Source organism: Macaca fascicularis, chromosome 6, assembly GCF_037993035.2.
Source record: "Macaca fascicularis isolate 582-1 chromosome 6, T2T-MFA8v1.1".
NCBI classification, from domain to species: Eukaryota; Metazoa; Chordata; class Mammalia; order Primates; family Cercopithecidae; genus Macaca; species Macaca fascicularis.
In genome coordinates, this window is record NC_088380.1 from 140,679,117 (window position 1) to 140,706,578 (window position 27,462).

A 27,462-nucleotide genomic window follows, 5' to 3' on the forward strand; every position below is an offset into this window, starting at 1 on the left:
GAGAGAAGCTGGAAACAATGACAGAGTAATGTGTTAAGAATTAAAGTACGGCCGGGCGCGGTGGCTCAAGCCTGTAATCCCAGCACTTTGGGAGGCCGAGATGGGCGGATCACGAGGTCAGGAGATCGAGACCATCCTGGCTAACATGTGAAACCCCCATCTCTACTAAAAATACAAAAACTAGCCGGGCGAGGTGGCGGGCGCCTGTAGTCCCAGCTACTCGGGAGGCTGAGGCAGGAGAATGGCGGGAACCCGGGAGGCGGAGCTTGCAGTGAACTGAGATCGCGCCACTGCACTCCAGCCTGGGCGACAGAGCGAGACTCCGTCTCAAAAAAAAAAAAAAAAAATTAAAGTACTAGCTCCAGTTAGGCATATAAATGACAATTAGAAGGGACAGAAGTTATGGTTATGTCAGCAGCCTCCAGTGAGCTAGGATATGAACTCTTTTCAAGCTAAACAAATATATATACACTTTCAACCCATTTAAGTGAAGAGACACATTTAAGTCCACAAAAGCAAACTTAACTACCTACTATACAACTTACTTTTTATTGAAAGTATCTTGCATTCATGATGGATGCTTTCTGGGTTTTACCACATATTTTAATGATAAAAGTTAAATTATTTTTTACATGCAAGTAGTGTGAATAATTTTCCCCACGTGGGAACACTGATTATAAAAAGATGACATCCCACATGGGTTAAGTGTCTTTTTTAATTGAAAAGCTAACAAACTGTCCAGTTACATTTCTCCCAAAAACCCACAAACTAGGTAGTAACTGAGTCTCTAGGCAATATATTTAAAACTAAGAGGATTAAAAATAAAATTAAAGAAAAAGAAAACAAGTCCTCAGATGCAATGAAGGGAGCCCTGCTACATACAGGCTAATACAGTGGTACTCCTTGACTGCAGGAGGCTGGAAGACATCCTAGTAATTCCACTCAGAACATTTACCTCAAGAAGCCTTTTTCCAGTTTCCAACTCATGAATAAAGAGAATATTTTGTTAATTCTATTCCAAAAAACTTTTTTGCAACTTGTTTTATTTACAATGCCAACTTTCAAAAGGTCACTAAAGTTAACTGGACAATAAACTAGGCAGAAATTGCTTTACAAAAAAGAGGGAAAGCCCAAAATGCCACTTACAGAGAACCCACAGTTCAGTTTTATTCAGAGCAAAGAAAAAAGAAACTTTCGATCATACTAAAAGAAACTCAGCCATAGGTTTGGAATCTATACTCAAACTACACATGCAATGAGGACAATATTCTGCTAATACAATTGACTTGCTGCTGCATTTGTCTACTGTTTGTCTAATATTAACAATTATAAACAGAGCAGTGCAACTAGTATTTGGAACAATCCTTACAGTGTTATAGTGTCAGGCACAACATTTCACTTCTCTTCACACCACTGGTTCTCTTTGCGTACCTAAAAGAGATGAATATAAGGAAGTACCTTAACTTGAGTAGTCTTTCCTAAGACTTAAAATAATACCTACTGATTCATCAATAGCCAGTGAGTTGAGTCAGAACTGAGAACCCATGGAAAATTAGAATAACATCAGATTAAGACTATATTTCCGGATTTCCTTTTTTTGCCTCCCACGGTTTTTATTCTGCCCTGCTGAAATTATGAACAAAGCAAAGGCAATGGGCAATTCACTAAAGTTGACAGAGCAAATTCAGTTAATTCAGTCACATAATTTCAGTCTGTAGTCATGTCAACAAAATCATTCTGATCTATTATTTCATTTCCTCCCCTCATTAAGTTACTCTAAAGTACCCTAGCATACACTTCTCTATAGGGCTTGCTTTTCTGAAGTCAGATATGTATGGTCTATACAGAAAGTTGCAGGTGCCAAAACTGGTAACTGTTAATACAGTAACTAGAGCTCTTCTCATTGAAAACTAATTGTTCTTATGCTTAAAATGCAGTATCACCTAAGTGTTCAGATTCATAAAGACAGACCAGTAAGAATATGTTTAAGACACATAAAGTACATATTATCCCTGAAGTATCAAGACTACTTGATACAGTCACCTCTTTTCCTGGCATGTTATAGGCGTTAGTCCCTTTTTAAGAGCATGTGATCAAAGACAAAACTTTGTGCTACCTACCTGGGCTTCCTCCTCTTCAGTAAAGTCATTTTTGATATTGAAGGTCTTGCGAATCTCCTCAGGAGTCTTCCCCTTGATCATATTGGCAACAGTCTTGCATGTAACATCAAGCAAACCTTTGATGTCTAAGTAGTTTGCAGCCTGTAAAGAGACAGTTGTTTTCCTTAAAGTATACTTGATGTTTTAAACTAAATCCAAAGTTAATGATTGACATTCCATATCTAATAAAGCTTAAAATGCTAATTTTAAATTAAAGGGAGAATAAATCACTCTTAAGTTCTTCTGTGAAAGACTTTTATGTGACCTTCTTTGTTACACCTCTATAATGTTGCATCCCTATGCTTCCTTAACCAAACTATACTAGCTCAAATGTTAAATAACAGCCACTACTGTTGTGTATGTGTGTACACATGCACACAAATACCACATCAGGTCTTGGCAAAAATATTTGTCCACACTTAAAGAGTTCAAAAATAAGCAGTTAAAGCACTACACTTTATTGATCTCTTTTTAAAAAACAGGTTTTGGTTTCATTGACTTTATTGTTTACCTGTTTTCTATTTCATTGATTTCTGCCCTTTAATATTCTCATTTTTCTGTTTACTTTAATTTCATCCTTTACTAGTTTAAGGTGGAAGCTTAATCACCGATCTGAAACTTTTTTCCTTTCTAATAATATAGGTATTTCATTCCATCAGTTTCCTTCTAAGTAATTCTTTAGCTGTATCTCACAGATTTTTCATGTGTTTTATTTCCATTCAGCTCAAAATACTTTCTATTTCTTCTTTGACCCGTAGCTTACCTGCAAATGTGTTAGTTTAAAAGTAGTTGCAGATTTTTCCAGATATCTTTCTGTTTGTGATTTCTAATTCCATTGCAGTCAGAAGACAAACTTTGTATGACTTGAATCCTTTTACAATAGACTTTTTTTTTTTTGAGACACCATCTCACTCTGTCACCCAGGCTGGAATTCAGTGGCATGATCTCGGCTTACTGCAACCTGCACCTCCCAGGTTCAGCCGATTCTCTTGCCTCAGTCTCCCAAGTAGGTGGGATTACAGGTGCGTGTCTCCACACCCAGCTAATTTATTTATTTATTTTTGAGACGGGTCTCTCGCTCTGTCACTGGAGGGCGGTGGAGCGATCTTGGCTCACTGCAAGCTCCACCTCCCGGGTTCACGCCATTCTCCACAGCCTCCAAGTAGCTAAGACTACAGGCGCCTGCCACCACGCCCGGCTAATTTTTTGTATTTTTAGTAGAGACGGGATTTCACCATGTTAGCCAAGATGGTCTCGATTTCCTGACCTTGTGATCCTCCCGCCTCGGCCTCCTAAAGTGCTGGGATTACAGGTGTGAGCCACTGTGCCCAGCCTAAAACATTATATGTAATGATAGCAGAATACATATTCTTTTCAAGTGTATATTACCAAGACAGACCATGTCCTGGGCCATAAAACAAGTCTCAGCCAGGCGCAGTGGCTCACGCCTATAATCCCGACACTTGGGAGGGCGAGGCGGGTGGATCACTTGAGGCTAGGAGTTCGAGACCAGCCTGGCCAGCATGATGAAACCCCATCTCTACTAAAAATATAAAAAATTAGCTAGGTGTGATGGCTCATGCCTGTAATCTCAGCTACTCATAAGGCTAAGGCAGGAGAATCGCTTGAACCCGGGAGGTGGAGGTTGCAGTGAGCCAAAATCACACCACTGCAACACAGCCTGTGTGACAAGAGTGAAACTCTGTCTCAAAAAAAAAAAAAATATATATATATATATATATAAAAAATGTTTTATAAATGTCCATTAAGACAATTTGGTCAATAGTGTTATATCAAGTTATCCTGATTTCTGTCTAGTTATATTAACTGAGAGAGGTGCTGAAATCTCTATGATTGTCACTTTGTGGACTTCTTTGAGTTCTACTGGGTTTTGTTTCACTTGGAAGTTCTGCTTCTAGGCAGATAAACATTTATAACTGTTACGTCTTTTTAAAAAACTGATCCCCTTATCAATATGAAATAATCCTCTTTAACCCTGGTAATATTCTTTCCCTCCAAACCTATTTTAATATAGTTACTCCAGCTTTCTTTTGACTCGTGTTAGTGTAGTGTATCTTCTTCCATTCTTTAAACCTAGTTGTGTCTATATATTTAAAGTGGGTTTCTTTTTTTTTTTTTTTTTTTTGAGACGGAGTCTCGCTCTGTCGTCCAGGTTGGAGTACAGTGACCAGATCTCAGCTCACTGCAAGCTCCGCCTCCTGGGTTTACGCCATTCTCCTGCCTCAGCCTCCCGAGCAGCTGGGACTACAGGCGCCCGCCACCTCGCCCGGCTAGTTTTTTGTACTTTTTAGTAGAGACGGGGTTTCACCGTGTAGGCCAGGATGGTCTCGATCTCCTGACCTCGTGATCCGCCCGTCTCGGCCTCCCAAAGTGCTGGGATTACAGGCTTGAGCCACCGCGCCCAGCCTAAAGTGGGTTTCTTATAGACAGCATAGCTAAGCTTGCTTTTCTGATCTGGTAATTTCTGCCTTTTAGCTGTGTTGAGACCATTTACATTTAGTGTGTTACTGATATGTGGATTTAAATATGGCATTACATTTGAATTTAGAGAGTATTAAAATTCAGTGTCAATGAAGTTAGCAAATTTTAAATCTATAAGAAGTGTTTAAAGGCTCTGGAATAGAGCTATCTTACACGTTAAAAACTTACCAGAATGAGTTCAAAAAGTGTTCCTTGGTCAACTTTCAGGAATTCTTGGTCCCAAACAGGGATATCGTCTGTTCGCTTTTCTTTGTTCTCATCATCTTCAGGAGGAGGAGGGTCATCCTTGTGGTGGGTGCACCACTGAATGACCTACAACAACAAAAAAGTTTTATTCCTCTGTGGCATTTTGTCAAAAGGTACTCATTCGAATCACTGCTGGGACAACTTATCCCTATACTGGAATAATAACTAGCTAGAGGTTGACTTGAGCCATTAACAGCCAAGCTTGAAAAGCAAAAATGAAGAATCTTTATAACCCTAGAAGGGAAAAGATCTTATTAGATAAAAGCAAGCCATGCTGACAGAGTACTGTACTTGACTACATTAAAAAGCTTCTATGCAAAAAGAAAAGTTAGACAGGACAATGACTGGAAGATACCTGCAGTATGTACAATGATTAGCCGAGAGAATATAAAATGTTTAAAAAATCATTATAGAGGCCAGGCGCGGTGGCTCAAGCCTGTAATCCCAGCACTTTGGGAGGCCGAGACGGGCGGATCACGAGCTCAGGAGATGGAGACCATCCTGGCTAACATGGTGAAACCCTGTCTCTACTAAAAAAAAAAATACAAAAAACTAGCCAGGCGAGGTGGTAGGCGCCTATAGTCCCAGCTACTCGGGAGGCTGAGGTAGGAGAATGGCGTAAACCCGGGAGGCGGAGCCTGCAGTGAGCTGAGATCCGGCCACTGCACTCCAGCCTGGGCGACAGAGCCAGACTCCGTCTCAAAAAAAAAAAAAAAAAAATCATTATAGAGAAATGGGTTAATAATATGTACAGGCAATAAATGAAATCTGAAAGGCCAAACACAAGGAACACTCAACTTTACCAGAAGCAAAACTAACACTATGGATACTTCTCTAGATTGAAAAAAATCAAGAAACTGATACTAATTGTTCGGCAACAGTGGAAAGGAAACACGAACTCTATAGAGAGTATAAACTGGTATAACCCCTCTGAAAGCTAATCCAGCACTCCTCAGTTAAAACTGAATATGTATATATATTGTAACCAGGAAATTCCAAATACCCCAGACACATGTGTAAGACTATTTGGTGTAGGAACAAAGCAGGAAAAGCCCCCAAAATTCCCTTAATAGGAGAATAATTACTTCATAAAGTTTCAGGAAGCTGATTACCTAGACTATACATACCAGCATGAAGACCAAAATCAATACTGAAAGTGTTTTCAGTTGTAGAATCTAGGCAGTGGCTACATGGGTGTCTACTGTGACAAAAATTTTTTCAATTTTTCTGTATGGTTAAAACTTTTTCATAGCAAAATGTTGGAGGAATAAACAATGCTGAGAAAAAATGACAGGGTCAAGAAATTATACTGCCAGGATACAAAAAAAAAAAGGAAACAATTTCAATAAGGAAAAGCCAAGCAATGGGTTTTTTGTTTGTTTTTGAGACAAGGTCTCACTGTGTCACCCAGGCTGGAATGCAGTGCTCTGATCATGGCTCACTCGACCTCCTGTGCTTCAGCGATCCTCCCACCTCAGCCTCCCGAGTAGCCTGGCTCATTTTTGTATTTTGCTTCTGTAGACATAACGTTTCATCATGTTGCAAACTCCTGAACTCAAGCAATTCACCCACCTTGCTCTCCCAAAGTGTTGGGATTACAAGTATGAGCCACCGTGCCTGGCCAGCAAAAGGTTTTTGTTTTTGTTTTAATTTTGAGATGGAGTTTCACTCTTGTTGCCCAGGCTGGAGTGTAATGGCACTATCTTGGCTCACTGCAACCTCCACCTCTTGGGTTCAAGCAATTCTGCCTCGGCCTCCTGAGTAGCTAGGATTACAGGTACCTGCCACAATGCCCAGCTAATTTTTAAAAATATTTTTAGTTGGCCAGGTTGGTCTCGAACTCCTGACCTCAGATGATCCACCCGCCTTGGCCTCCCAAAGTGCTGGGATTACAGGCATGAGCCACCGCGACCAGCTAAGGGTTTTTAATGAAATAAATAATAGCTTCTTAAGAAGTATTCCACTTATGGCCGGGCGCGGTGGCTCAAGCCTGTAATCCCAGCACTTTGGGAGGCCGAGACGGGCGGATCACGAGGTCAGGAGATCGAGACCATCCTGGCTAACACGGTGAAACCCCGTCTCTACTAAAAAATACAAAAAAAACTAGCCGGGCGAGGTGGCGGGCGCCTGTAGTCCCAGCTACTCGGGAGGCTGAGGCAGGAGAATGGCGTGAACCCGGGAGGCGGAGCTTGCAGTGAGCTGAGATCCGGCCACTGCACTCCAGCCTGGGCGACAGAGCAAGACTCCGTGTCAAAAAAAAAAAAAAAAAAAAAAAAAAAAAAAAAAAAAAAAGAAGTATTCCACTTATATAAGAAAAGAAACAAATGTCAATTAATATTTGCTTATCCAGACATTTAAAACACTCTAAACTTGGGTGCAGTGGCTCATACTTGTAATCCCAGCACTTTTGGAGGCTGAGGCAGGATGACTGCTTAAGGCCAGAAGTTCAAGACTAGCCTCCTGGGCAATATAGAGAGACCCCATCTCTACAAAAAATGATGATGATAATAATAATAGGCTGGACACTGTGGCTCACACCTGTAATCCTAGCACTTTGGGAGGCCGAGGTGGGTGACTTAGTTGAGCCCAGAAGTTCAAGACCAGCCTGGGTAACATGGTGAAACCCTGTCTCTATAAAAAATACAAAAATGAGATAGGAGTGGTTGTGCACACCGACGGTCCCAGCTACTCAGAAGGTTGAGGCAAGAGAATCACTTGAGCCCAGGAGGTTAACGCTGTAGTGAGCCATGACTGTGCCACTGCACTCCAACCTGGGCAAAAGTGTGACATTCTGTCAAAAAAAAAAAAAAAATCACTACCACTACTAACAAAAAATAAAAATTTAAAAATAAAAAACTCTTAAAAGGATACATAAGAAACTAATGCCTAGGTTCACAATGGGTGGCGCCAGGAAGTCTCTACAAAAATAAAAAAATTAGCTGGGCATGGTAGCAGGTGCCTGTAATCCCAGCTACTCGAGGGGATGAGGCAGGAAAATCACTTGAACCCAAGAGGCAGAGGTTGCAGTAGGCTGAGATTGTGCCACTGCACTCCAGCCTGGGCGATAGAGTGAGACTCTGTCTCAGAAAAAAAAAAAAAGGCCAGGTGCAATGGCTCACGCCTGTAATCCCAGCACTTTGGGAGGCCAAGGCGGGCAGATCACAAGGTCAGGAATTCACTGACCAACACAGTGAAACCCCGTCTCTACTAAAAAATACAAAAATTAGCCGGGCATGGTGGCAAGTGCCTGTAATCCCAGCTACTTGGGAGGCTGAGGCAGGAGAATTGCTTGAACCTGGAAGGTGGAGGTTGTAGTGAGCCGAAATTGTGCCACTGCTCTCCAGCCTGGGCAACAGAGTGAGATCAAAAAAAAAAAAAAAACACCAAACAAAAAAAAAATTCAGGTTGGCTGGGCATGGTGGCTCCACCTGTAATCCCAGCACTTTGGGAGGCCAAGGCAGGGAGATCACCTGAGGTCAAGAGTTGGAGACCAACCTGGCAACATGGTGAAAACCTGTCTCTACTAAAACATACAAAAATTAGCTGGCGTGGTGGTGGGTGTCTGTAATCCCAGCTATTGGGGAGGCTGAGGCAGGGAGAATTACTTGAACCCAGAAGGCAGAGGCTGCAGTGAGCTGAGATCACACCACTGCACTCCAGCCTGGGCCACAGGGCGAGACTCCATCTCAAACAAAACAAACAAACAAACAAAAACCACACAGACAAACCACCTTTCATTTTGTTATATGGAAAAAAACACAAACAAACAAACATAGAAATGTATAGTTTGCTACCTTAAGAATGGGGGAAAAGGCTGGGTGCGGTGGCTCACGCCTGTAATCCCAGCACTTTGGGAGGCCGAGGTGGGCAGATCACGAGGTCAAGAGATCAAAACCATCCTGGCCAACATGGTGAAACCCCGTCTCTACTAAAAATACAAAAATTAGCTGGGCGTGGTGGTGTGCACCTGTAGTCCCAGCTACTCAGGAGGCAGAGGTTGCAGTGAGCCGAGATCACGTCACTGCACTCCAACCTGGCAACAGAGCAAGACTCCGGTCTCAAAAAAAAAAAAAAAAAAAGGGGGGGCGGGGTGCGGGGAGAAACACACTTACTTGTTAATACCTGTATTACAAATACTAAAAGGATAAACTGCTATCGGAAAGGGGACTGGAATAGATAAGGACAGAAATGGGAACAAAGTGTTACATATTCCTTTCTTACGACTTTAGTCATTTCAAAATTATAAATCTAAGAAAGATAGTCACGATTCAATTCCACCATGCTCTAGAAGTGGTATCTTTACAGAAGACTATTTAACAATATCTACCAAAATTTAGGTATATAAGCCAACCTGTGATCCAGATATTCTACATGTAGATCATCCTTCCTAGAGAAGTGTTTGCATAGGTATATACAGTACAGATGCCCAATAAATGACAATAGTCAACTGTGGCAAGAAAGCAGATAGAACTTTTTTCTGTATATTTTAAGAACATACAAACATCATTCAAGTAAGTGTTTAAGAACATTCAAATTTAAAAGTAATTTTAAGCAGTAAATTCTAACATAGATTGTTGAATTACTTATATTAATCAATTAGTGTTATATATTAAGCAGAATAAACTTAAACTCTTTAAAGACCTTACCTTTTTTAATATTGCTGCATTCACATTTGGTAGAGGAACTGGGTCATCATCTCCTTCATCATCCATTCCCAAATCTAAGAAAACCAGAAGAAAATATCTATTTCCTAATTCCATTATAATACTTATACCAACCAAGCTATGTCTCAAAACATAAGAGTCAGCCCCCATATCCATGAGTTCTACATCTGTGGATTCAACCAACCACAGATCGAACATATTGGGAAAAAAAATGGATGGCTGTGTCTGCACTAAACATGTAGACTTGTTTCCTTGTCATTATTCCCTAAACAATACAGTATAAAAACTACTTACATAGCATTTACATTGTATTTGGTATTGTAAGTAATCTAGAGAGGATTTTAAGTATACAAGGTGATGTGCATATGTTATATGGCAACACTATACTATTATAAGGGACTTGAGTATTGGTGGATTTTGGTATCCACAGGGGTGTCCTAAAACCAATCCCCCATGGATACCAAGGGACGACTGTAACTTTTAAGACATGTCTGAAAGAATATAAAAAGGACTTTACTTAGAACAGCTCTCTTAGGAGCATTTAAAAATTGGTGGCTCCTAAAGATGGAGTCCATAAAACCACCCAAAACTACATAAACTTGTGTGAGTAGACAAATAAAGGAATATTACATTTAAAGAAGTTCTTAATTAGGAGGAAAAGTGATTTAGTAAGTTGGGCTTGAATGACTGGGCAGCCATCTGAAAAAATTAAAGATGGACCCTTTCCTTACCCCTTTACATCAAATTCTCCAGATGAACTGTATTTTAAAAAGTAAAATAATGAAAACTATTATAGTTGTTAAAATATCGATCTATTCAAATCTGAAACCCACAGATGTGTGTATACATACACACACTAAAAACACTAAAAATACACACACACACATATACACACACACACACAATCATGCAGCCACTGACAAAAACAAGGCAGGCAGCTCCAAACATAATGGTATGATCCCAAGATTAAAGTTTTTAAACTAGGTTAAAAAAAATTATCCGAATAAAAATAGAAATCGCTTTTTTCCAACAGGATATATGAGAAAGAGTTAATATTATGTGTAAGGAAGTTAAAGAACATCAGTTAAGGGACACAATTATGGGGCTATCAATAATCCAGGCACAAGATGATAGCCTGGACAAGGTTTGTAGCTAAGGAGGTGGTAAGAAATGACCTAATTCTGTCTGCATTTTGAAAGTAGAGACAATAGAATTTGCCAACAGAAGGCAAGTAGAATGTGAAAAGAGTTAACACTAAGGTTTATGGCATGAAAAGGATGAAGTTGCCACCAATTGATAAGGGGAAGGCTGTCAGAGGAACTATTATTTTCAGGAAGAGAGGAGCAAGAGCTCTAGTTTCCTAAATGTAAAATATTAGATATCCAAGGGCAGTTGTATGTTCAAGTCCAGAAATCAAGAGAAGAAATCAGAACTGTAAGTAAGTTTGGGAATTGGTGTATAGATGGTTTATAATGCTATGACACTATGATCAAGCAAATGGATGTGTATAGATATAGTGAAGAGGTCCAAAGATGAAGCCCTGAGGCTTTAAAGACTGGAAGACAGAAGGGTGTGAGGTAAGTACTAAGAGGAATTTTAGGAACCAAGTGAAGAGGGGAATAATCAAGCATCAAATAATGTCAACAGGTCTAGATAAGAACTGAAAACAGACAATGCACTTGATGACATGGGGTTCACTGAGCTTTATTTACAAGCAGTTCCAGTGGAGCGGTAAAGATGAGAGTAGATTCAAAAATAATTCATGTCATCTTGCATGGATGGATTCACTCATCTCCCCTCTCTTCTTCCTCCCACCAATGCCTATCCCTGATCCTATCTCAGCTTAGAGTGAAACTGTAAAATGACAATGTCTCATGTAAAGCTCTGTGTGGAACAAGTTGCTTATGTCTTTCCTGAACAAGTATGAAATCTTTTTCATCAGCTGAGAGAAAGAAGTTATAAAATGTAAAATACTTTGGTCTTGAGAACTAAGATATCAGAGGAAACATACAGAAGACCAGCTTGTTTAGATCCAAATGTAATTTGGAATGAGGCTTAACTCACACTAAAAATAAGGCTTTTGGCCAGGCATGGTGCCTCACGCATGTAATCCCAGTACTTTGGGAGGCCAAGGTGGGTGGATCACCTGAAGTCAGGAGTTCGAGACCAGCCTGGCTAACATGGTGAAACCCCATTTCTACTAAAAATACAAACCAATTGGCCAGGCGTGGTGGCTCACGCCTGTAATCTCAGCACTTTGGGAGACAGAGGCAGGCAGATCACGAGGTCAGGAGTTCAAGACCAGCCTGACAAACACGGTGAAACCCCTTCTCTACTAAAAATACAAAAAACTAGCCGGGTGTGGTGCTGCACGCCTGTAATCCCAGCTACTCAGGAGGCTGAGGCAGAAGAATCACTTGAACCCAGGAGGCGGAGGTTGCAGTGAGCCGAGATTGTGCCACTGCACTCTAGCCTGGGTGACAGAGTGAGACTCCGTCTCAAAAAAAAAAAAAAAAAAAAAAAAGCTGGGCATGGTGGCACGTGCCTGTAATCCCAGCTACTTGGGAGGCTGAGTCAGCAGAACTGCTCGAACCCATGAGGCAGAGATTAGTGAGCCGCGATTGTGCCACTGCACTCCAGCCTGGGCAACAAGAGTGAAACTCCATCTCAAAAAATAATAATAATAAAAAAATAAGGCTTTTATGACTGTAAAGGATCGTAAAGCTAATTTTTTATTTTTTGTAAAGACAGGGTCTTGCTATGTTGTCCAGGCTGGTTTTGAACTCCTGGGCTCAAGCAATCCTCTTTAAATCCTCCAGCATTTAAACTAAGGATGTACAGTATTTTTTGCTTTCAGACTAAAAGCACAAGTAGCAACAGTCATTCCTTTAAGCTATTCAGTTTCAGGGACTTCTGAAAGATATCTCTATCCTGATACTGTACCCTGGACCTGAACTAATCATCCAATCCACATGTAAATGTGCCAGGAGTCTCACTTCTGATTGTCCTGTGGATTAAAAGGTTTTATTTTTGTTTTCTAAGTCACATAAAACCCATAACCAGAGATACTGCAGATGGAAAACAAGAAAAGCAGTAAGTTGCCAAATTCAAAAGACTCCAGTCCTCAAGAGGCTAAAATCTTATGTAAGCCATTGGTACTTAAGATAAAACCATTCACTTGATTCCCAAAGGCAATGGAGTAAAAGAATAATTTAATTGTTGCTAACTGCCTATCAGTCCACTTACTTCAGTGATCAAAGTTGGCATGCTAAGTCTTCAAGATGCCCTACGTTTTTAAACTTGGCAAATGCTTCTTTGAAGCAGCACAGGACAGATTAGTGTCAGGCACCAAGATAAAATAAAGAACTCTTTCAATGCCAAAGTATTCAGGCAGCAATTCAGGTATCAGTTTCTACATCTTCTGGATAAAACCTTACTCACCTGGCCTTTTAGGGACACTTGGATTACTTTCACTTTTTTTTAGTGAGCATAACATACTTCTTCATTCAATAGGTACTTGATGAACAGTGACTGTGGGATGTACCAAGCAGTTTACAACTTAGTAGAAGTTATCTTAAGTTACCAGAATACAGGACTTTAAGGGCCACCATGATTGGTACCAGTTACTAAAGAGAATTCTAAGCTTTTATCAGAAAACAGATGTCACCCACTTAAAAAACAAAACGGAAGACACATCTCTGTAATTCAGCTTCTGCCTCTACCACACCTAAGTATCTGCAGCTAGAAGTCCTCTAACTTATTAACTATGAAATTCTAAGGACCAGTCTACAGTATATAAATCTGGCAATCACTCTAGTCACCTAGAAATGTTCCCTTTTCCCTTAACTTACACAAATGCTACTTTACTAATTCTCTACTACTGACTTCTATACTCTTTAGCACCCCAGCTCCAACATCATCATCTTCCAGAGTTAAACTCCCATAACCCAATATATAAAACAAGTCTCCTTATCTCTAGCAGTCTAACTCTGGGGCCAATATTCACAAACTCAATCACCTAGTAGACTGCTACATAGATCTTCTGAAGGAATCTCAAACATGGTTTAAGCTTAAAGTCATTTTCTTCTCCATTCCTCTCAAACCCATTTTCAGCTCTACCAACTACAGTATCGCAATTCCATCCCACCCCAACTGAAAACCTTATTTTTACTTTCCCTAGCACACCCTGTCTACTTTACTTCAGAATGATCTCCCAAAACATCCTAATTTTACTGGATTTAAATATCACCTCGGCTGGGCTTAATGGCTCACGCCTGTAATTCCAACATATTGGGAGGCTGAGGTGGGAGGATCACCTGAGGTCAGGAGTTTGAGACCAGCCTAACATGGAGAAACCTCGTCTCTACTAAAAATACAAAATGAGATGGGCATGGTGGCGCATGCCTGTAATCCCAGCTACCTGGGAGGCTGAGGCAGAAGAAGTGCTTGAACCCCGGAGGTAGAGGTGGCAGTGAGCTGAGATCGCACCACTGCACACCAGGCTGGGCAACAAGAGCAAAACTCAGCCTCAAAAAAATAAATAAATAGAAGAAATATCCTCACCAGTACTACATACTACAATCTCTTCAAGACTGAAGCATAACACTAGCCAAGATGTTCCCACAGCGCCACTTGGCACGCAACTTTATTAATGCGCTAATTACACCATGTGACAAGTTTGCCTTGTTTGTGTCTGGCTTCCCTCCTAGCTTATAAGTTCTTCAAGGGCAAAGGCCATGTCTCACTTACCTTCTTTTCACCAGCACCAATGTTGGCATATAACCCTTCTCTTCGTTTAAGTATTTATAAGCTACTGATCTTCCCTACGTAAAAAACCTCTGACATTTAAGTACTAAAGAACACTCAATACTACTGAGTTTTTTTCATCAATTCCAGACACTGATTTGTATCACCCCACTGGTAATACTTAAAAGAGATCTACATTAACTAGTGAGTTTCAAGAACTGTTTTCTAACTCGCTTCCTTATGCTGCATATATACTTTGTAGCAGTTTAAGGGGAATGACAAAAAGAGAAAGCTTGTTTTAAAAAAAAAAAAAAAAAGCCGGGCGCGGTGGCTCATGCCTGTAATCCCAGCACTTTGGGAGGCCGAGGCGGGCGGATCACAAGGTCAGGAGATCGAGACCACGGTGAAACCCCGTTTCTACTAAAAATACAAAAAATTAGCCAGGCGCGGTGGCGGGCACCTGTAGTCCCAGCTACTCAGGAAGCTGAGGCAGGAGAATGGCGTGAACCCGGGAGGCGGAGCTTGCAGTGAGCCCAGATTGCGCCACTGCACTCCAGCCTGGGCGACAGAGCGAGACTCTGTCTCAAAAAAAATAAATAAATAAATAAATAAATAAAAAATTCTGCCTGGCACAGTGGCTCATGCCTGTAATGTGGCTCTTCCCAGTACTTTGGGGTGCCGAGGTGGGAAGATGGCTTGAGTCCAAAAGTGTGAGAACAGCCAGGGTAACATTTAGGCTGGGCATGGTGGCTCACGCCTGTAATCCCAGCACTTTGGGAGGCTCAGGCAGGCAGATCATGAGGTCACGAGTTCGAGACCAGCCTGACCAACATGGTGAAATCCTGTCTCTACTAAAAATACAAAAATTAGCCAGGCATGGTGGCGTGCACCTGTAATCCCAGCTACTTGGGAGGCTAAGGCAGGAGAATCACTTGAACCCGGAAGGCAGAGGTTGCAGTGAGCTGAGATCTTGCCACTTGCACTCCAGCCTGGGCAACAGAGCAAGACTCCGTCTCAAAAAAAAAAAAAAAAACTCAGCTGGGGCTGGGCACGGTGGCTCACGCCTGTGATCCCAACACTTTGGGAGGCCAAGGCGGGCGGATGACCTGAGGTTGGGAGTTCGACACCAGCCTGACCAACATGGAGAAACCTCGTCTCTTAAAAAAATACAAAATTAGCTGGGCTTGCTGGCGTAAGCCTCTAATTCCAGCTATTTGGGAGGCTGAGGCAGGAGAATCGCTTGAACCAGGGAGACAGAGGTTACAGTGAGTCAAGATTACACCATCGCACTTCAGGCTGGGCAACAAGAGCAAAAATCTGTCTCAAAAAAAATCAGCTAGATGTGGTGGCACGTGCCTGTAGTCCCAGTTATTCAGGAGGCTGAAGTGAGAGGATTGCTTGAGCCCAGAAGGTTGAGGCTGCAGTGAGCCGTGACTGCACCACTGCACTCCAGCCTGGGCAAGAGTGAGACTCCGTCTCGAATGAATGAATGAATGAATGAATGAATGAATAAATAAATAAATAAATAAAATCTACACAGCAATCCACAGAGCTCACTCCCTTCACTGAAATAAGGTGTTCTATTCAGCTACCATTATAGGACGGTATCTCTTTTCCAAAGACTTTAATTTCTGTCACTGGAACTTATGAATTCAAATTTACTTGAACAGAAATTAACCATTGCCTAAGGCTTGGCAATCACTTCAATGTTTATTACCTTATGATTTTATCCATTTAATTACAGAACCCTCACTAATTCAGACAATGCAGAAAGGATGACTTGTATCAGAAAAATGTAAGTTATAAAGAAAAAAATGTAAACTTTACCTCTTTATACTCTCAAGCACCTTATGACAGCCTGCTGCTCATATAAACTTGATATTCACAAATTATCTCAAATTACACATTTCTCCCCACCCAGGTTTTCCAATGAACTTACCTTCCAACATGGTCTTAATAGTCACAGATTGTTTGGCAATTTCCACATCAACTTCAAATATCTCTCCATCAGAACTCTGCAACTTAATTGAAGGCATCTAAAAACAAGTACATTAGATGTAAAATTTGAGAGAGAGTTCTACATGATATTTCATCAACTACAGTCCGTCAGAAGGCTATAACTTATTGACCACAAAGTTCTAAGGACCTACAATACATAATCCTGTAAAACACTGTTGAAAGTAGTTATTCACAGGTTAGCCTGCAAGTATTTCTATTAACTTTTTTCAAAGTATAACTACTAGGAACAGAAGCTTTTAAGGCCTGCCCTACTGAACTCACTATTGGTATAAATTTAATAAAACATACATATTTGTATTTGCTTTCTTCCTGCCTTTCGTCTCCCAATGAATACTGGACTACTCCATTTGAGCAGTTAACTGCCACAATTAACTGCATGCAAACCTAAGGAAGGTCAGTCCAAAATAAACAAGGCTACCAAATAAGACAGAAATTTTCCCCACAGTGAGACCTACCTGTGAAGATGAGTTCAGATCCAGAGAGTAAATCAGAATATGCTGATTTATGTCTGAGGCAATGCAAGACCATATACACAAGAATAAAATGATTTAAAGATAAGCAGATGTGAGTACAATTCCCTAAATCTAGTAAGAAGCTTCATTTCAGAGCGCTTTTTATCTTTCAGTACTGACTGTCCAACTGACCAACTTTGAGATCTCTTGTCAAGAGCTCCATAATAATAACCTATTACTTGCTCTGAAAATGCATTTATTAACTCAGAGTAATTATGAGTCACTAGGAAAAAGATAATCTTACATAAAAAGTTAGGCAATTAGGCCAGGCGTGGTGGCTCACGCCTATAATCCCAGCACTTTGGGAGGCCGAGGCAGGTGGATCACGAGGTCAGGAGATCGAGACCATCCTGGCTAACATGGTGAAACCCCGTCTCTACCAAAAATACAAAAAATTAGCCGGGCGTGGTGGCGGGCGCCTGTAGTCCCAGCTACTTGGGAGGCTGAGGCAGGAGAATGGCATGAACCCAGGAGGCAGAGCTTACAGTGAGCCGAGACCGCGCCGCTGTACTCCAGCCTGGGTGGCAGAGCAAGACTCCGTGTCAAAAAAAAAAGTTAAGCAATTAATTCCAAAGGACTTGAGTTCTGGCAAAAAAAAAAAAAAAAAAAGGAATTTAAAATTAAAAGTCCAACAATTTCTTACCATCTTCAAATTCTTTTTTTAAAAAAGAAAACATACATAAAAGAAAAACAACAACAAAAAGAGTAGCAATACCTGGTACAGATTAATTCAAGGCCTCTTAAAATTCACATACAACTTTTAAAAGGCCCATGCTTCTCAAGTATTCATAATCCAATGATGTCACTATTAACTTATGGTACCTCTGAAGTTTTCTAGGTGTGTTGTATTAAAAATCGCATATATTTTCACAAAAGTGTATCATTTGGCATTTAAAACATGCATCACACCCATTTTATGTTCAAAGACTTATGACCCATTACATCGGTTAAAATATTCATTCAGCTTCTCTGAGACAATTGTCCGCAACCCCAAAGCAAACAGGTTCTTAGGCAAAGGAAGCAAAAAAGTAAAGCGTGTTTTAAAACCAGCCACTGAAATATCCTACTCTCACTCATCCATGGTTGGAGAGAATCAGATTTCACTTTGCAATTCACAAACATGTCTGCTTCTCCATGTTGCTTAGCGCTTGCCAATAATGCCGTTGTCCCTGCTCAATGAAGAAGGACCCAGAGTAGAGGACCCTTCCTGTGACAAGACAACAACAAAAGGTATCTCCAAAAGAAAATATTTTAACGTGAGTCCAATTTTTAATTATAAAACATTTAAACATGTAATTTTTATATCAGATAGTACTGAAATGAACAGTGCAGAATCACAAGTCTAACAATGCAGTTGATAAAATTACCCTAAAAGCAAGACGACCGTTTCATATTTCTTTCAAATAACTCAAGTGCTTAGTCATAGTCAAATTCGTGGATTGGGTTACTCTTAAGGGAGTTGAGATCTTACTAAATAGCAGGTAGGTAATCGGTTAAATCTGTAATTCGATGCACTTGGTAATACTAAACTAAAAGATAAGTTTTAGTGTTACAGTAGAATAAAGTGCAAAATTTTTAAGTAATAATGGATGAAATTTTGATTTGAAATGTTTTCAAAACAATTCCATTCTAAAGAAAGAGGCCTAAAGGCTCCTGCACTTGTAAATAATTCTCCATGGCCAGCATAAAGTGGGTTCTATCACATCATAAAGGGAAAAAAACCCCTGCGTTTTAAGTGACCCGAAATTCTGCCACTGCTTTTTAGACTGCACAGTGGAGGAGACTATTGTTCTATGACACAGATACATTCTATTGTGACGCTCTAATGGAAAAATGCATGTTCCTAAAACCCAAACGTGAAGTTCCCATTAAAAGTGAACCAAAGCAGCTGGACATCCTATTTCTTTAAAAGCCAGACACTTCGAGTTAAGTTATACACAGCTCTTACAAGTCACACCACTCTGAAGATGGTATCTGCTATCACAATAGTTATTTCAACGACTCCAAGTCATAGCAAAACAACGCGAAGAAATATTTAGAAGGAACAGGCGGCTATGTGCAGAAACTCGGCGCCCGCACACAGTTAGCCAGGACCGACGGGTAGCTAGTGACGCCAGACACGGGGGAGAAAGGATGGCAGCCAAGAACCGGGCGGCCTCAGACCACCACCGCAGCTCTCCCTCCCGACCACAACAAAAGCCAGACACCGACACACGCCCATGCTCACGACAGCCAAGGGACCCCCATTCACAACCCCGCCGCCACCCCCGCCCTAGTCCCCGGGACAGCAGGCTTAAGGCCAAGAGAGGCCCCCGGCCATAGCCTGGGCCTTGCAGCCGAGCCTGCGCCGGCTGACGCTCGGCCGGTGCAGAGAAAGCCCAGCCCGGGGTTCGGCTCACACTTATGGAGCGCTGTGAGGACGCGCGGCCAGAGCAGGCCTCGCTGAATCGGGGGCGGAGAGGGTGGACGAGACCTGATGGTGTCTCCCGAAGAACGGGGTCGACAACACGATCCACCGGGCCCGAAAGAAGGCCAGGCCCAGTCACCGCCCGCCGCGGGCAGGCCCAAACCGCAGCAGTGAGGCCAGCCTGCATGCAATCCGGGAGCCACGACCCTTTCCAGCTCAGTGGGCGGCTACTCACGGTGTTCGGTGTTAAGGAGACTGCCGGCGGGAGGCTGACGAGAGCTAGGAGACGTCAGCGGAGGAACAGAAAAGCGGAGGACGAAGCCACTACAGCCTCTCGGCGCGGCGCGGCGTCTGCTTTATAGGAGAGGGCGCAGGCGCCGAGGACCCCGGGGCGCGCGGCGTCACACAGCGGCTGGGCTGGCCGCCGAGATCGCCTGACGGCAGGCCGAAGACGGCGGGGCGGGCCCAGGCCGGGAGGCGACTAGGAGCTGCCGGGGCGGCTGGCCGGGGGGTTGGGGAACGGGAGAGCTTTCGCCTTTCCCTAGCTCTGAAAGCGCCGCGCTCTCTCATCAACTGGGTGCCGAACCCTGACTGGCCTAGAAAGGTCTTTCAGGCAGGGGCGCCCTAAGCCGAGTAAAATACCCCAGCTAAACGGCCTGGAAAAAACAAAACGGGGCGTGTGTGCGCCTATGTGTGTGTTCCTGGGAACAACAGAACGGGGCGCGCGCGCGTGTGTGTGTGTGTTCATTCCTGGGAGGGGCTGCGTGTGTGTGTACGCGCGTGTGTTCATTCCTGAGGTGTATGTGTGTGCGCGCGCGGGTGTGTGTGTGTTCATTCCTGGGGTGGGGATGGGGGGGCGCTTGTGTGTATGTGTTTTACTACTGAACTGATACAGCTTGTCCAGCCTCCATTCTCCACAGTAACCCTCCGAGGTGAAATAGTGTTAGCCTTTTCGCCTCTGCAGTGAGGGAACAGGTTCGGAACGGTTAAGTGGCAGAGCCAGGATTTGAACATTACTCCACAGTTAGGTGCCGTTAGCCCTTATTTCCTACTATTGACTTCTAAAGAGGCTTCCGTGCCAAAAATAGCCATCGTCGTAGGGAAACCCCAAATCTAGAGAGATGGCTTCCATCTAGCAATAGGTACCCATTCCTTCACTAAACATGCTCTGAGCCCGACATGCGAGGCGTGGTGCTGGGGATTCGGCAGTGAACCAGGCAGCCAGGGCCCCGCCTGGACAGAACTCTTGTCTGGGGTGCTCCCAGGAAGGCTGTGATGAGGTCGATGGAATGAAGCCTGCAGTAAAGGAACGGGAGTAGTCTGAAAGCCCCACCCCGCTCTGCTCGGGAAGGTTATTCTCCCTGTCCTAGGAGACTGGGCGCCGGGCTCGTCTAGCCAATAGGCACGTGATGGTATCCCTGACACAGGAAGACAAAAGATACTTCCACACAGGGCCCCCTGAAGAAACCGGAGACGTACAGTGCCTCTGGGATGGGACTGGGCAGGAATGCCAAGCAGCTTCTTGAGTTACCAGGTCTTTGTCTATAAGCTGTGGTATCCAGTGTCTGCCAGGTGCCACAGCTGATGACAGAAGATGAAACGCCTGCAGCTCTCAGATATTTTCTCAGCAGCACAGCCCTGCCCTCAGCAGCTCCAGCTTCAGGCCTCCTAGGCAGGGCCCACTGGAGCCCCTTTGCTCCCCTGCCTATGGTATGCAGGGTGATACCTTATAAACTCTCCTTGAGCATCCTAAGCAGGACTGTGCAGTGTCAGGTCATACAGCTAGCCTGGGGCCCCAGCACAGGGTCTGGCGTAAAAGTAGGTATATGCTTTTCCAAATATGTCTGAGAACCCCCTTTATTAGAATCACCAAGAAATGCCTACTTTTAAAAGAGATTTCGGGGCCGGGCATGGAGGCTCACACCTGTAATCTCAGTACTTTGGGAGGCCGAGGTGGGCAGATCACTTGAACTCAGTAGTTCGAGACCAGCCTGGGCAACATAGTGAAACCCCATCTCTACAAAAAAACAAAAATTAGCTGGGTATGGTGGCGTGAGCCTGTAGTCCCAGCTACTCTGGAGGTTAAGGTGGGAGGATCACCTGAGCCTAGGAGGCAGAGGTTGCGATGAGCTGAGATGATGTCACTGCACTCCAGCCTGGGTGACAGAGTGAGACGCAGTCTCAAAAAATAAATAAATAAAACATATTTCATTTGCTTGTATATGGTGCTTTATGTATAGATTATCTCAGGAAAGATACACAAGAAATTGGTCGCCTCAGAGGAAGGGAACTAGGTCACTGAGGGACGGGTTAGAATAATTTTTCACCTTATACCCCTTTCTACCTTTTGGGTATCAATTCACATCAATGTATTACATATTCAAAATTTTTAACTTAAAAATAAATTTGTTCAAGAAAAATGCAGATTCCTGGGTCCACTTTCAATCTAATAACTCCCTGGCGGCAGGTTTTTCTGCCCTTTAAACAAGTTCTCCAGGTGATCCTCAAGCCCAGAGTAAGTGAATAAACCTCTGTAGTAGCGTCTCAGTGGTGAAGCACTGCCAGGAAGGAGCCAACAGTGTTCGTCAAAGGTGACTAGTTTAGCTCCTCACTTTCTGGATCAACCCTACCTTCTCTCAAACCCTCCACTCAGGAGGGCCAAGGTAGCTGCAGCACTGTGGGACAGGCTGGGAGTGACTCATCTCCATTCATTTATCCATAGTGATGACCACAGGTCAGAAAGGATTGGCCCGCACAGAGTCCCTGTGGTACGTGTGGATACATGTGTGGGTGTGAGGGGCAGGGGTACCTATGTTACCAGAGCTGGCCCTGAGGAAGCTGAGGCTCCACCCTTACTCCAGTCACTCCATATGCTCCGTGCCAAGGGGTAATCAAAACCCCTTGTCCTAAGAGGAAGGAAACAAAACCAAAGAGACTTTCCCAGCCATCACACCAGCCCCAGCTATGTATCTGCCATCACAGCCCAGGCAGTGAATCTTAGCCCCATTCCTCAAATGCAGGAGCATTTTCTAATTTACAGCTGTTCCCAGCATACTACTTCCAGGGAGACTAAAGGCCTTTGATTCAAATATTCCAGATGTGAAAATCCAGTTTTTATGATGAATTCATTTCCAGAAATGATCTCCCTTTGTAAGTCTTCGTTGGAGTCTTCGTTGCTATAAAGCATTCACAGGAGGATTCCTATGAGGAGCAACCCTGTCAGTGCATCTAAAGCGGGACGCTGGGCCGGGCACAGTGGCTCATGCCTGTAATCTCAGCACTTTGAGAGACCAAGGCAGGAGGATCACTTGAGGTCAGCAGTTCGAGACCAGCCTGGCCAACATGGTGAAACCCCGTCTCTACTAAAAATACAAAAAAAAAAAAAAAATTAGCCAGGCATGGTGGCAGGTGTCTGTAATCCCAGCTACTCGGGAGGCTAAGGCAGAAGAATTGCTTGAACCCAGGAGGTGGAGGCTGCAGTGAGTGGAGATCTCGCCACTACACTCCAGCCTGGGCAGCAGAGCAAGATTCCACTCAAAGTAAACAAACAAACAAACAGGACTCTGCAGCCCAGAATTCAGTTCTCATTCTATTTCTTGTGCACCCATCCATGGGACAGACTCTGGACTTAGATACATGTTCCATCCCATAGGACAGCATGTAAGCTAGGAAGTATTCAGTCTGCATGGTCAAAGGTCTCCTGGCTGCATCCTGCTGTGTGTCAACTCTCTCAGTCTTGGTCCTCTAATACAGGGGTAAGCATAGCCACTCTGAAGTCAGACTACCTGCCTCTGTTACGTGATCTTGGGTAACTTACTTCACGTCTCTGGGCCTCACCTTCCTCTGTTGAAAGAATTGGAAAGAAGGTATGATGCCAGGCTTGGGGTGGGGAGGAGACCACTGCATGCAGTTAGCTTCCAGTGTGGGTCTCTGAGAAGGGACTCTCTCTCATTCTTCCATCCTCTCAACCCAGGGATAGGGAGGGATTAGGACCCCAGATAGGTTTGGAGGTTCTGAGAGAGGGGAGAATCTGTCTGTGGGTAGGGTCTAAATAATCTTCCATGATGAGAAAGTATGGTAGCAGTCAAGTAGAAATGGCAGCTGGGTGTGCCTACGCAGGGGGCCCTGGGAGCATCTCAGTCCCATGCCTAATGTGTGAGAATCCCAGGAAGCATTAGCATGTGTCCTGAGGCCCTAGAACAGCATGAAGTTGCTGAGAGGGGCCAGATAACCAGGAAAGAACTTCTGGGATAATAAGCAGAATAAAGGGAGCATTAACGCCACAGTCCAAGCCAGAGACCATGGCACGAATGCATACATCTGTGGGCAGAGTAGAAACCAGAGATGACAACCCACAACTGGCAGGGGCGAAGTCGGCCTGCCTCCCTGAGCAGCAGAGGAAGATGATGATGACCAAGGACCAGACAACCTTAACCCCCTCACTTCCCACTCCATGCCATGACCACATAACCTCCACAGAATGTAACTGTGCCCCTGGATAGAAGTGGAGGGACAGAACACTCGACTGAGTATTCCCTGGAATGACTGGGTGATCACGCACTTACTTGACTGTATTTGCCAGGAAGTGATCAGATTATATTTCTGCTGTCAAATGGAAATAAGTGCTGTAGAAAGGAATTATGAAAATAAGATGATATTTGACACACTCAAATATTCTGACTTTAAAATTCCATGCAGGCTGGGCGCTGTGGCTGACGCCTGTAATCTCAGCACTTTGGGAGGCCAAGGCAGGCAGATCACTTGAGCCCAGGAGTTGAAGACCAGCCTAGGCAACATGGCGAAACCCTGTCTCTACAAAAAATACAAAAATTAGCCAGGCGTAGTGGTGTGCGCTTGTAGTCCCAGCTACTCAGGAGGCTGAGGTGGGAAGATCACCTGAGTCCAGGAGGTGGAGGTTGCAGTAAGCCGAGATAGAACCACTGCACCTCAGCCTAGGTGCCAGAGTGAAACTCTATCTCAAAAAAAAAAAAAAAAAAAAATGCATGCAGCCACAGATGCAGAAGAATCACACAGACCTGCTGTTTCCCACTTGCTGCTAACATCCTGCATGATCTGGGATAAGTGGCTTCTCCTCGCTGAGTCCCAGACCCCTTGTCTGTCAAGTGGGGATTATAACAATACCAACACATAACAGGATTTTTGTGAAAATCAATTATTTTAGTCACCAGAATGGCTAAACTTAAAAGAATGATAATACAAAGTGTTAGCAAGGATGTGGAACAATTGGAGCTCTCATACATTGCTGGTGGGAGTACAAATTGGCACACTTCAGAAAGCTGGCAGTATCTACTAAAGCTAAACATACATATACCCAGTGGCCCAGCAACTCCAATTCTGGATATATACTCAGCAGAAATAAGCACTTATGTCCACGAAAATATGTGTAAGAATGTTCATAGCAGCTTTATTCATAAGAGTCAAGAAAGAACAAATCTATCAACTATAAAATGAAAAAAATAACCGTAGTATATTAACTTAATGGAATATTAAACAGCAATGAAAAAGAACCTACTGATATACACAATGTGAATGAATCTCATGGACAATGTTGAACAAAAGAAGCTAAACACAAGAATATCGATTGCTAAAGTCCATTTAAATAAAGACCAAAAAAGCCCCAGGCAGTAATGAATCTGCGGTGAGAGAAGAAAGAAAGGTTACTTTTGGCAGGTGACAAGTATTGATGGGAAGTTTAGGGGATGCTAAATATTTTTTTTCTTTTTCTGTTTCTTTTTTTTTTTTTTTTTCTTTGAGACAGGATTTTGCTCTGTTGCCCAGCCTGGAATGCAGTGGTGTAATCACTGCACTTTACCTCCCAGGCTCAAGCAATCCTCCCACCTCAGCCTCCCGAGTAGCTGGGACTACAGGTGCACACCACCACACCGGGCTTTTTTTTTTTTTTTTTTTTTTTTTTTTTTTTTTGAGACAGAGTTTCACTCTTGTTGTCCAGGCTGGAGTGCAGTGGCATGATCTCAGCTCACTGCAACCTCTCCACCTCCCAGGTTCAAGCACTTATCCTGCCTCAGCCTCCTGAGTAGCTGAGATTATAGGCACCTGCCACCATGCCCAGCTAATTTTTGTATTTTTAGTAGAGACAGGGTTTCACCCTATTGGCCAGGCTGGTCTCGAACTCCAGACCTCAGGTGATCCACCCACCTTGGTCTCCCAAAGTGTTGGGATTATAGGCATGAGCCACCGCACCCAGCCTAGTTATTTATTTTTATTTTTATTTTTGTAGAGATGGAGTCTTGCCATGTTGCCCAGGTTGGTCTCAAATTTCTGAGCTCAAGCAATCCTCCCACCTTGGCCTCCCAGTGCTGGGATTACAGGTGTGAGCCACCATGCCCAGCCAACATTTTGTATCTTGGTCCAGATGGTGGTTTCATGAGTGTATGCACATACAAAAATTCACTGAGCTACAATTATATTTGTATACTTTACTGTATGTAAATCATAACTCAGTAGAAAAGGGGGAGAAAGGCCGGGCATGGTGGCTCACGCCTGTAATCCCAGCACTTTGGGAGGCCGAGGCAGAAGGATCACTTGAGGTCAGTAGTTCGAGACCAGCCTGGCCAGCATGGTGAAACCCCGTCTCTACAAAAATACATTAAAAAATTAGCTGGGCGTGATGACAGGTGCCTGTAATCCCAGCTACTTGGGAGGCTAAGGCGGGAGAATCGCTTGAACTTGGGAGGTGGAGGTTGCAGTGAGCCGAGATTGCGCCGTTGCAGCCTGGACGACAGAGCAAGACTCTGTTTTAAAAAAAAAAAAAAAAAAGCTAGGAGGTAGTGACAATGTGTGAATGCATGTAACATTCTTAACATATGCCAGTGCCAATTCCTGAAGGAAGTTTGAGCCCCTGGAGCCTTTCCTTCACATGGCTTCCCAACCCTTCACAGCCAAGGCTGGAGAAATACAGGAGATGTTGGGAGGGAAGGTGAGGAATTTCTGCAAGGCCACAGGGAGGACTTATCTGCCCATGGCCCAAGAGTTCAACTAAGACCTTGGACAAAGCTACAGAAACCTACAGCTTCCTTTCCTCTATCTGAGCCAGCCAGTGCAATACCTTCCCTGGTGGACTATGGACCTGTCCTTGGATAGCTGCTGTGGAATCTTTAGGCAGAAGTGGCATCTACACCTAAGTGGTGGAGGAAAACATTTCTTGACCCACATCTGTGGGTCAAGCCAAAGTGGGTCTACCCATGAAGGAGGGACTGAAAAGTAATCCTGCCCAAATCAGCAAGCCCGTGAGCACAGCCACTAACATTCCTGGAGCATGGGCCTGCCAGATTACCGAGCTAAACTCTTTCTTTATAATCTTTTAATCTCACAGCAACCCTAGGAGGTGGTTACTATTATCATCTGCGTTTTATAGGAGAGATTCCAAGGCTGAGATGGGTTAAGTAACCAGCCCCAGGCCATAGAGCAGGAAAGTGGGGAGGTAGGATTTGAACCTAGGTCTGGCTAACTCACCACAGATGAGTCTGACCTCGTGGAAGAGCATGGGCTACACCACCTCTCTCCAAGGAGAAAAGACTATGGGGATACATGGTGCCCCCCATGTGCTCAGAGTTGCCATGCTGGGCCCAAGCTAAGGCAGGGACAGGGATGGGATTGCTCTAGAGTCTGTCTGGTCCAGGTCAACCCCCAAGAACTACCAGTACTGACTGGCTCTGACCAACAGATGGCGCCAGAGAGCCAGGTGGCTGTCCCAAGGGTGCATTTCACTGAGCCTGCCCTCTTCCAGGCTTGCCCTCTGGCCCCTCCAAAGGTTGCCTTCTCTCCCCTCCTGGATGCAGACTCCTGTCCAGAAACCCAGTCTGGCCACCAGAGGCTGAAGGCCAGTGCAACTTAATCCCATGTCCACAGAGTGACCATGGAATTAACCCCCAGCCATCTGGGTCACAGTGTCCCTCTGTGAAATGGAGTTTGACAGAGACCTGTGAAATGCAGGACCTGGTAGCAGGTCCAGGAAGACTCAGTTAGGAGCAGGGCAGTGCAGTACAATGCAGCGAGGACTCCTTCACAGATGAGAAAACAATGACAGGCATCACCTATCATCACCGGCTAAGTCTCCCTACCCCTCCGCGCAGAGGACCCCAGCACCAATATGTCGTCTGGAGCCAGCACACTGGGGCAAAGACTACCAGAGAGAAAGGGCAATTTAAAAACTCTGCAAAGCCCAG

General features: G+C 43.7%; 1 protein-coding gene across 3 annotated transcripts; it reads right to left on the bottom strand.

Moving 5' to 3' along the window:
• Positions 1-535: 535 nt before the first annotated feature.
• SKP1 (S-phase kinase associated protein 1) lies at positions 536-19,587 on the bottom strand. 3 transcript variants are annotated; one of them, XM_045394907.3, is made up of 6 exons: positions 19,491-19,587; positions 16,257-16,353; positions 9,554-9,627; positions 4,830-4,973; positions 2,121-2,261; positions 536-1,431 (listed from the first exon to the last, which is right to left on the bottom strand). In XM_045394907.3, exons 2-6 carry the CDS (start codon positions 16,351-16,353, stop codon positions 1,396-1,398), a joined length of 492 nt encoding a protein of 163 aa, XP_045250842.1. In that variant the 5' UTR covers positions 19,491-19,587; the 3' UTR covers positions 536-1,395. The 3 variants fall into 3 exon arrangements, with proteins under 3 accessions (XP_045250842.1, XP_045250843.1, XP_065401967.1); XM_045394908.3 differs by having other exon boundaries at positions 19,322-19,587; XM_065545895.2 differs by having other exon boundaries at positions 19,248-19,587.
• Between the last annotated feature and the right edge of the window lie 7,875 nt (positions 19,588-27,462).

Bases quoted from the DNA above. Each gene is read 5' to 3' on its own strand.
- SKP1 (XM_065545895.2), bottom strand. From the start codon at position 19,442: ATGCAGGCTGGCCTCACTGCTGCGGTTTGGGCCTGCCCGCGGCGGGCG. The intron at 9,628-16,256 runs GTAAGTTCATTG...TGGTTTTCTTAG, and splicing joins TATTAAGACCATGTTGGAAG to ATTTGGGAATGGATGATGAA. The intron at 2,262-4,829 runs GTAAGTTTTTAA...GTCTCTTTACAG, and splicing joins CACTTTTTGAACTCATTCTG to GCTGCAAACTACTTAGACAT.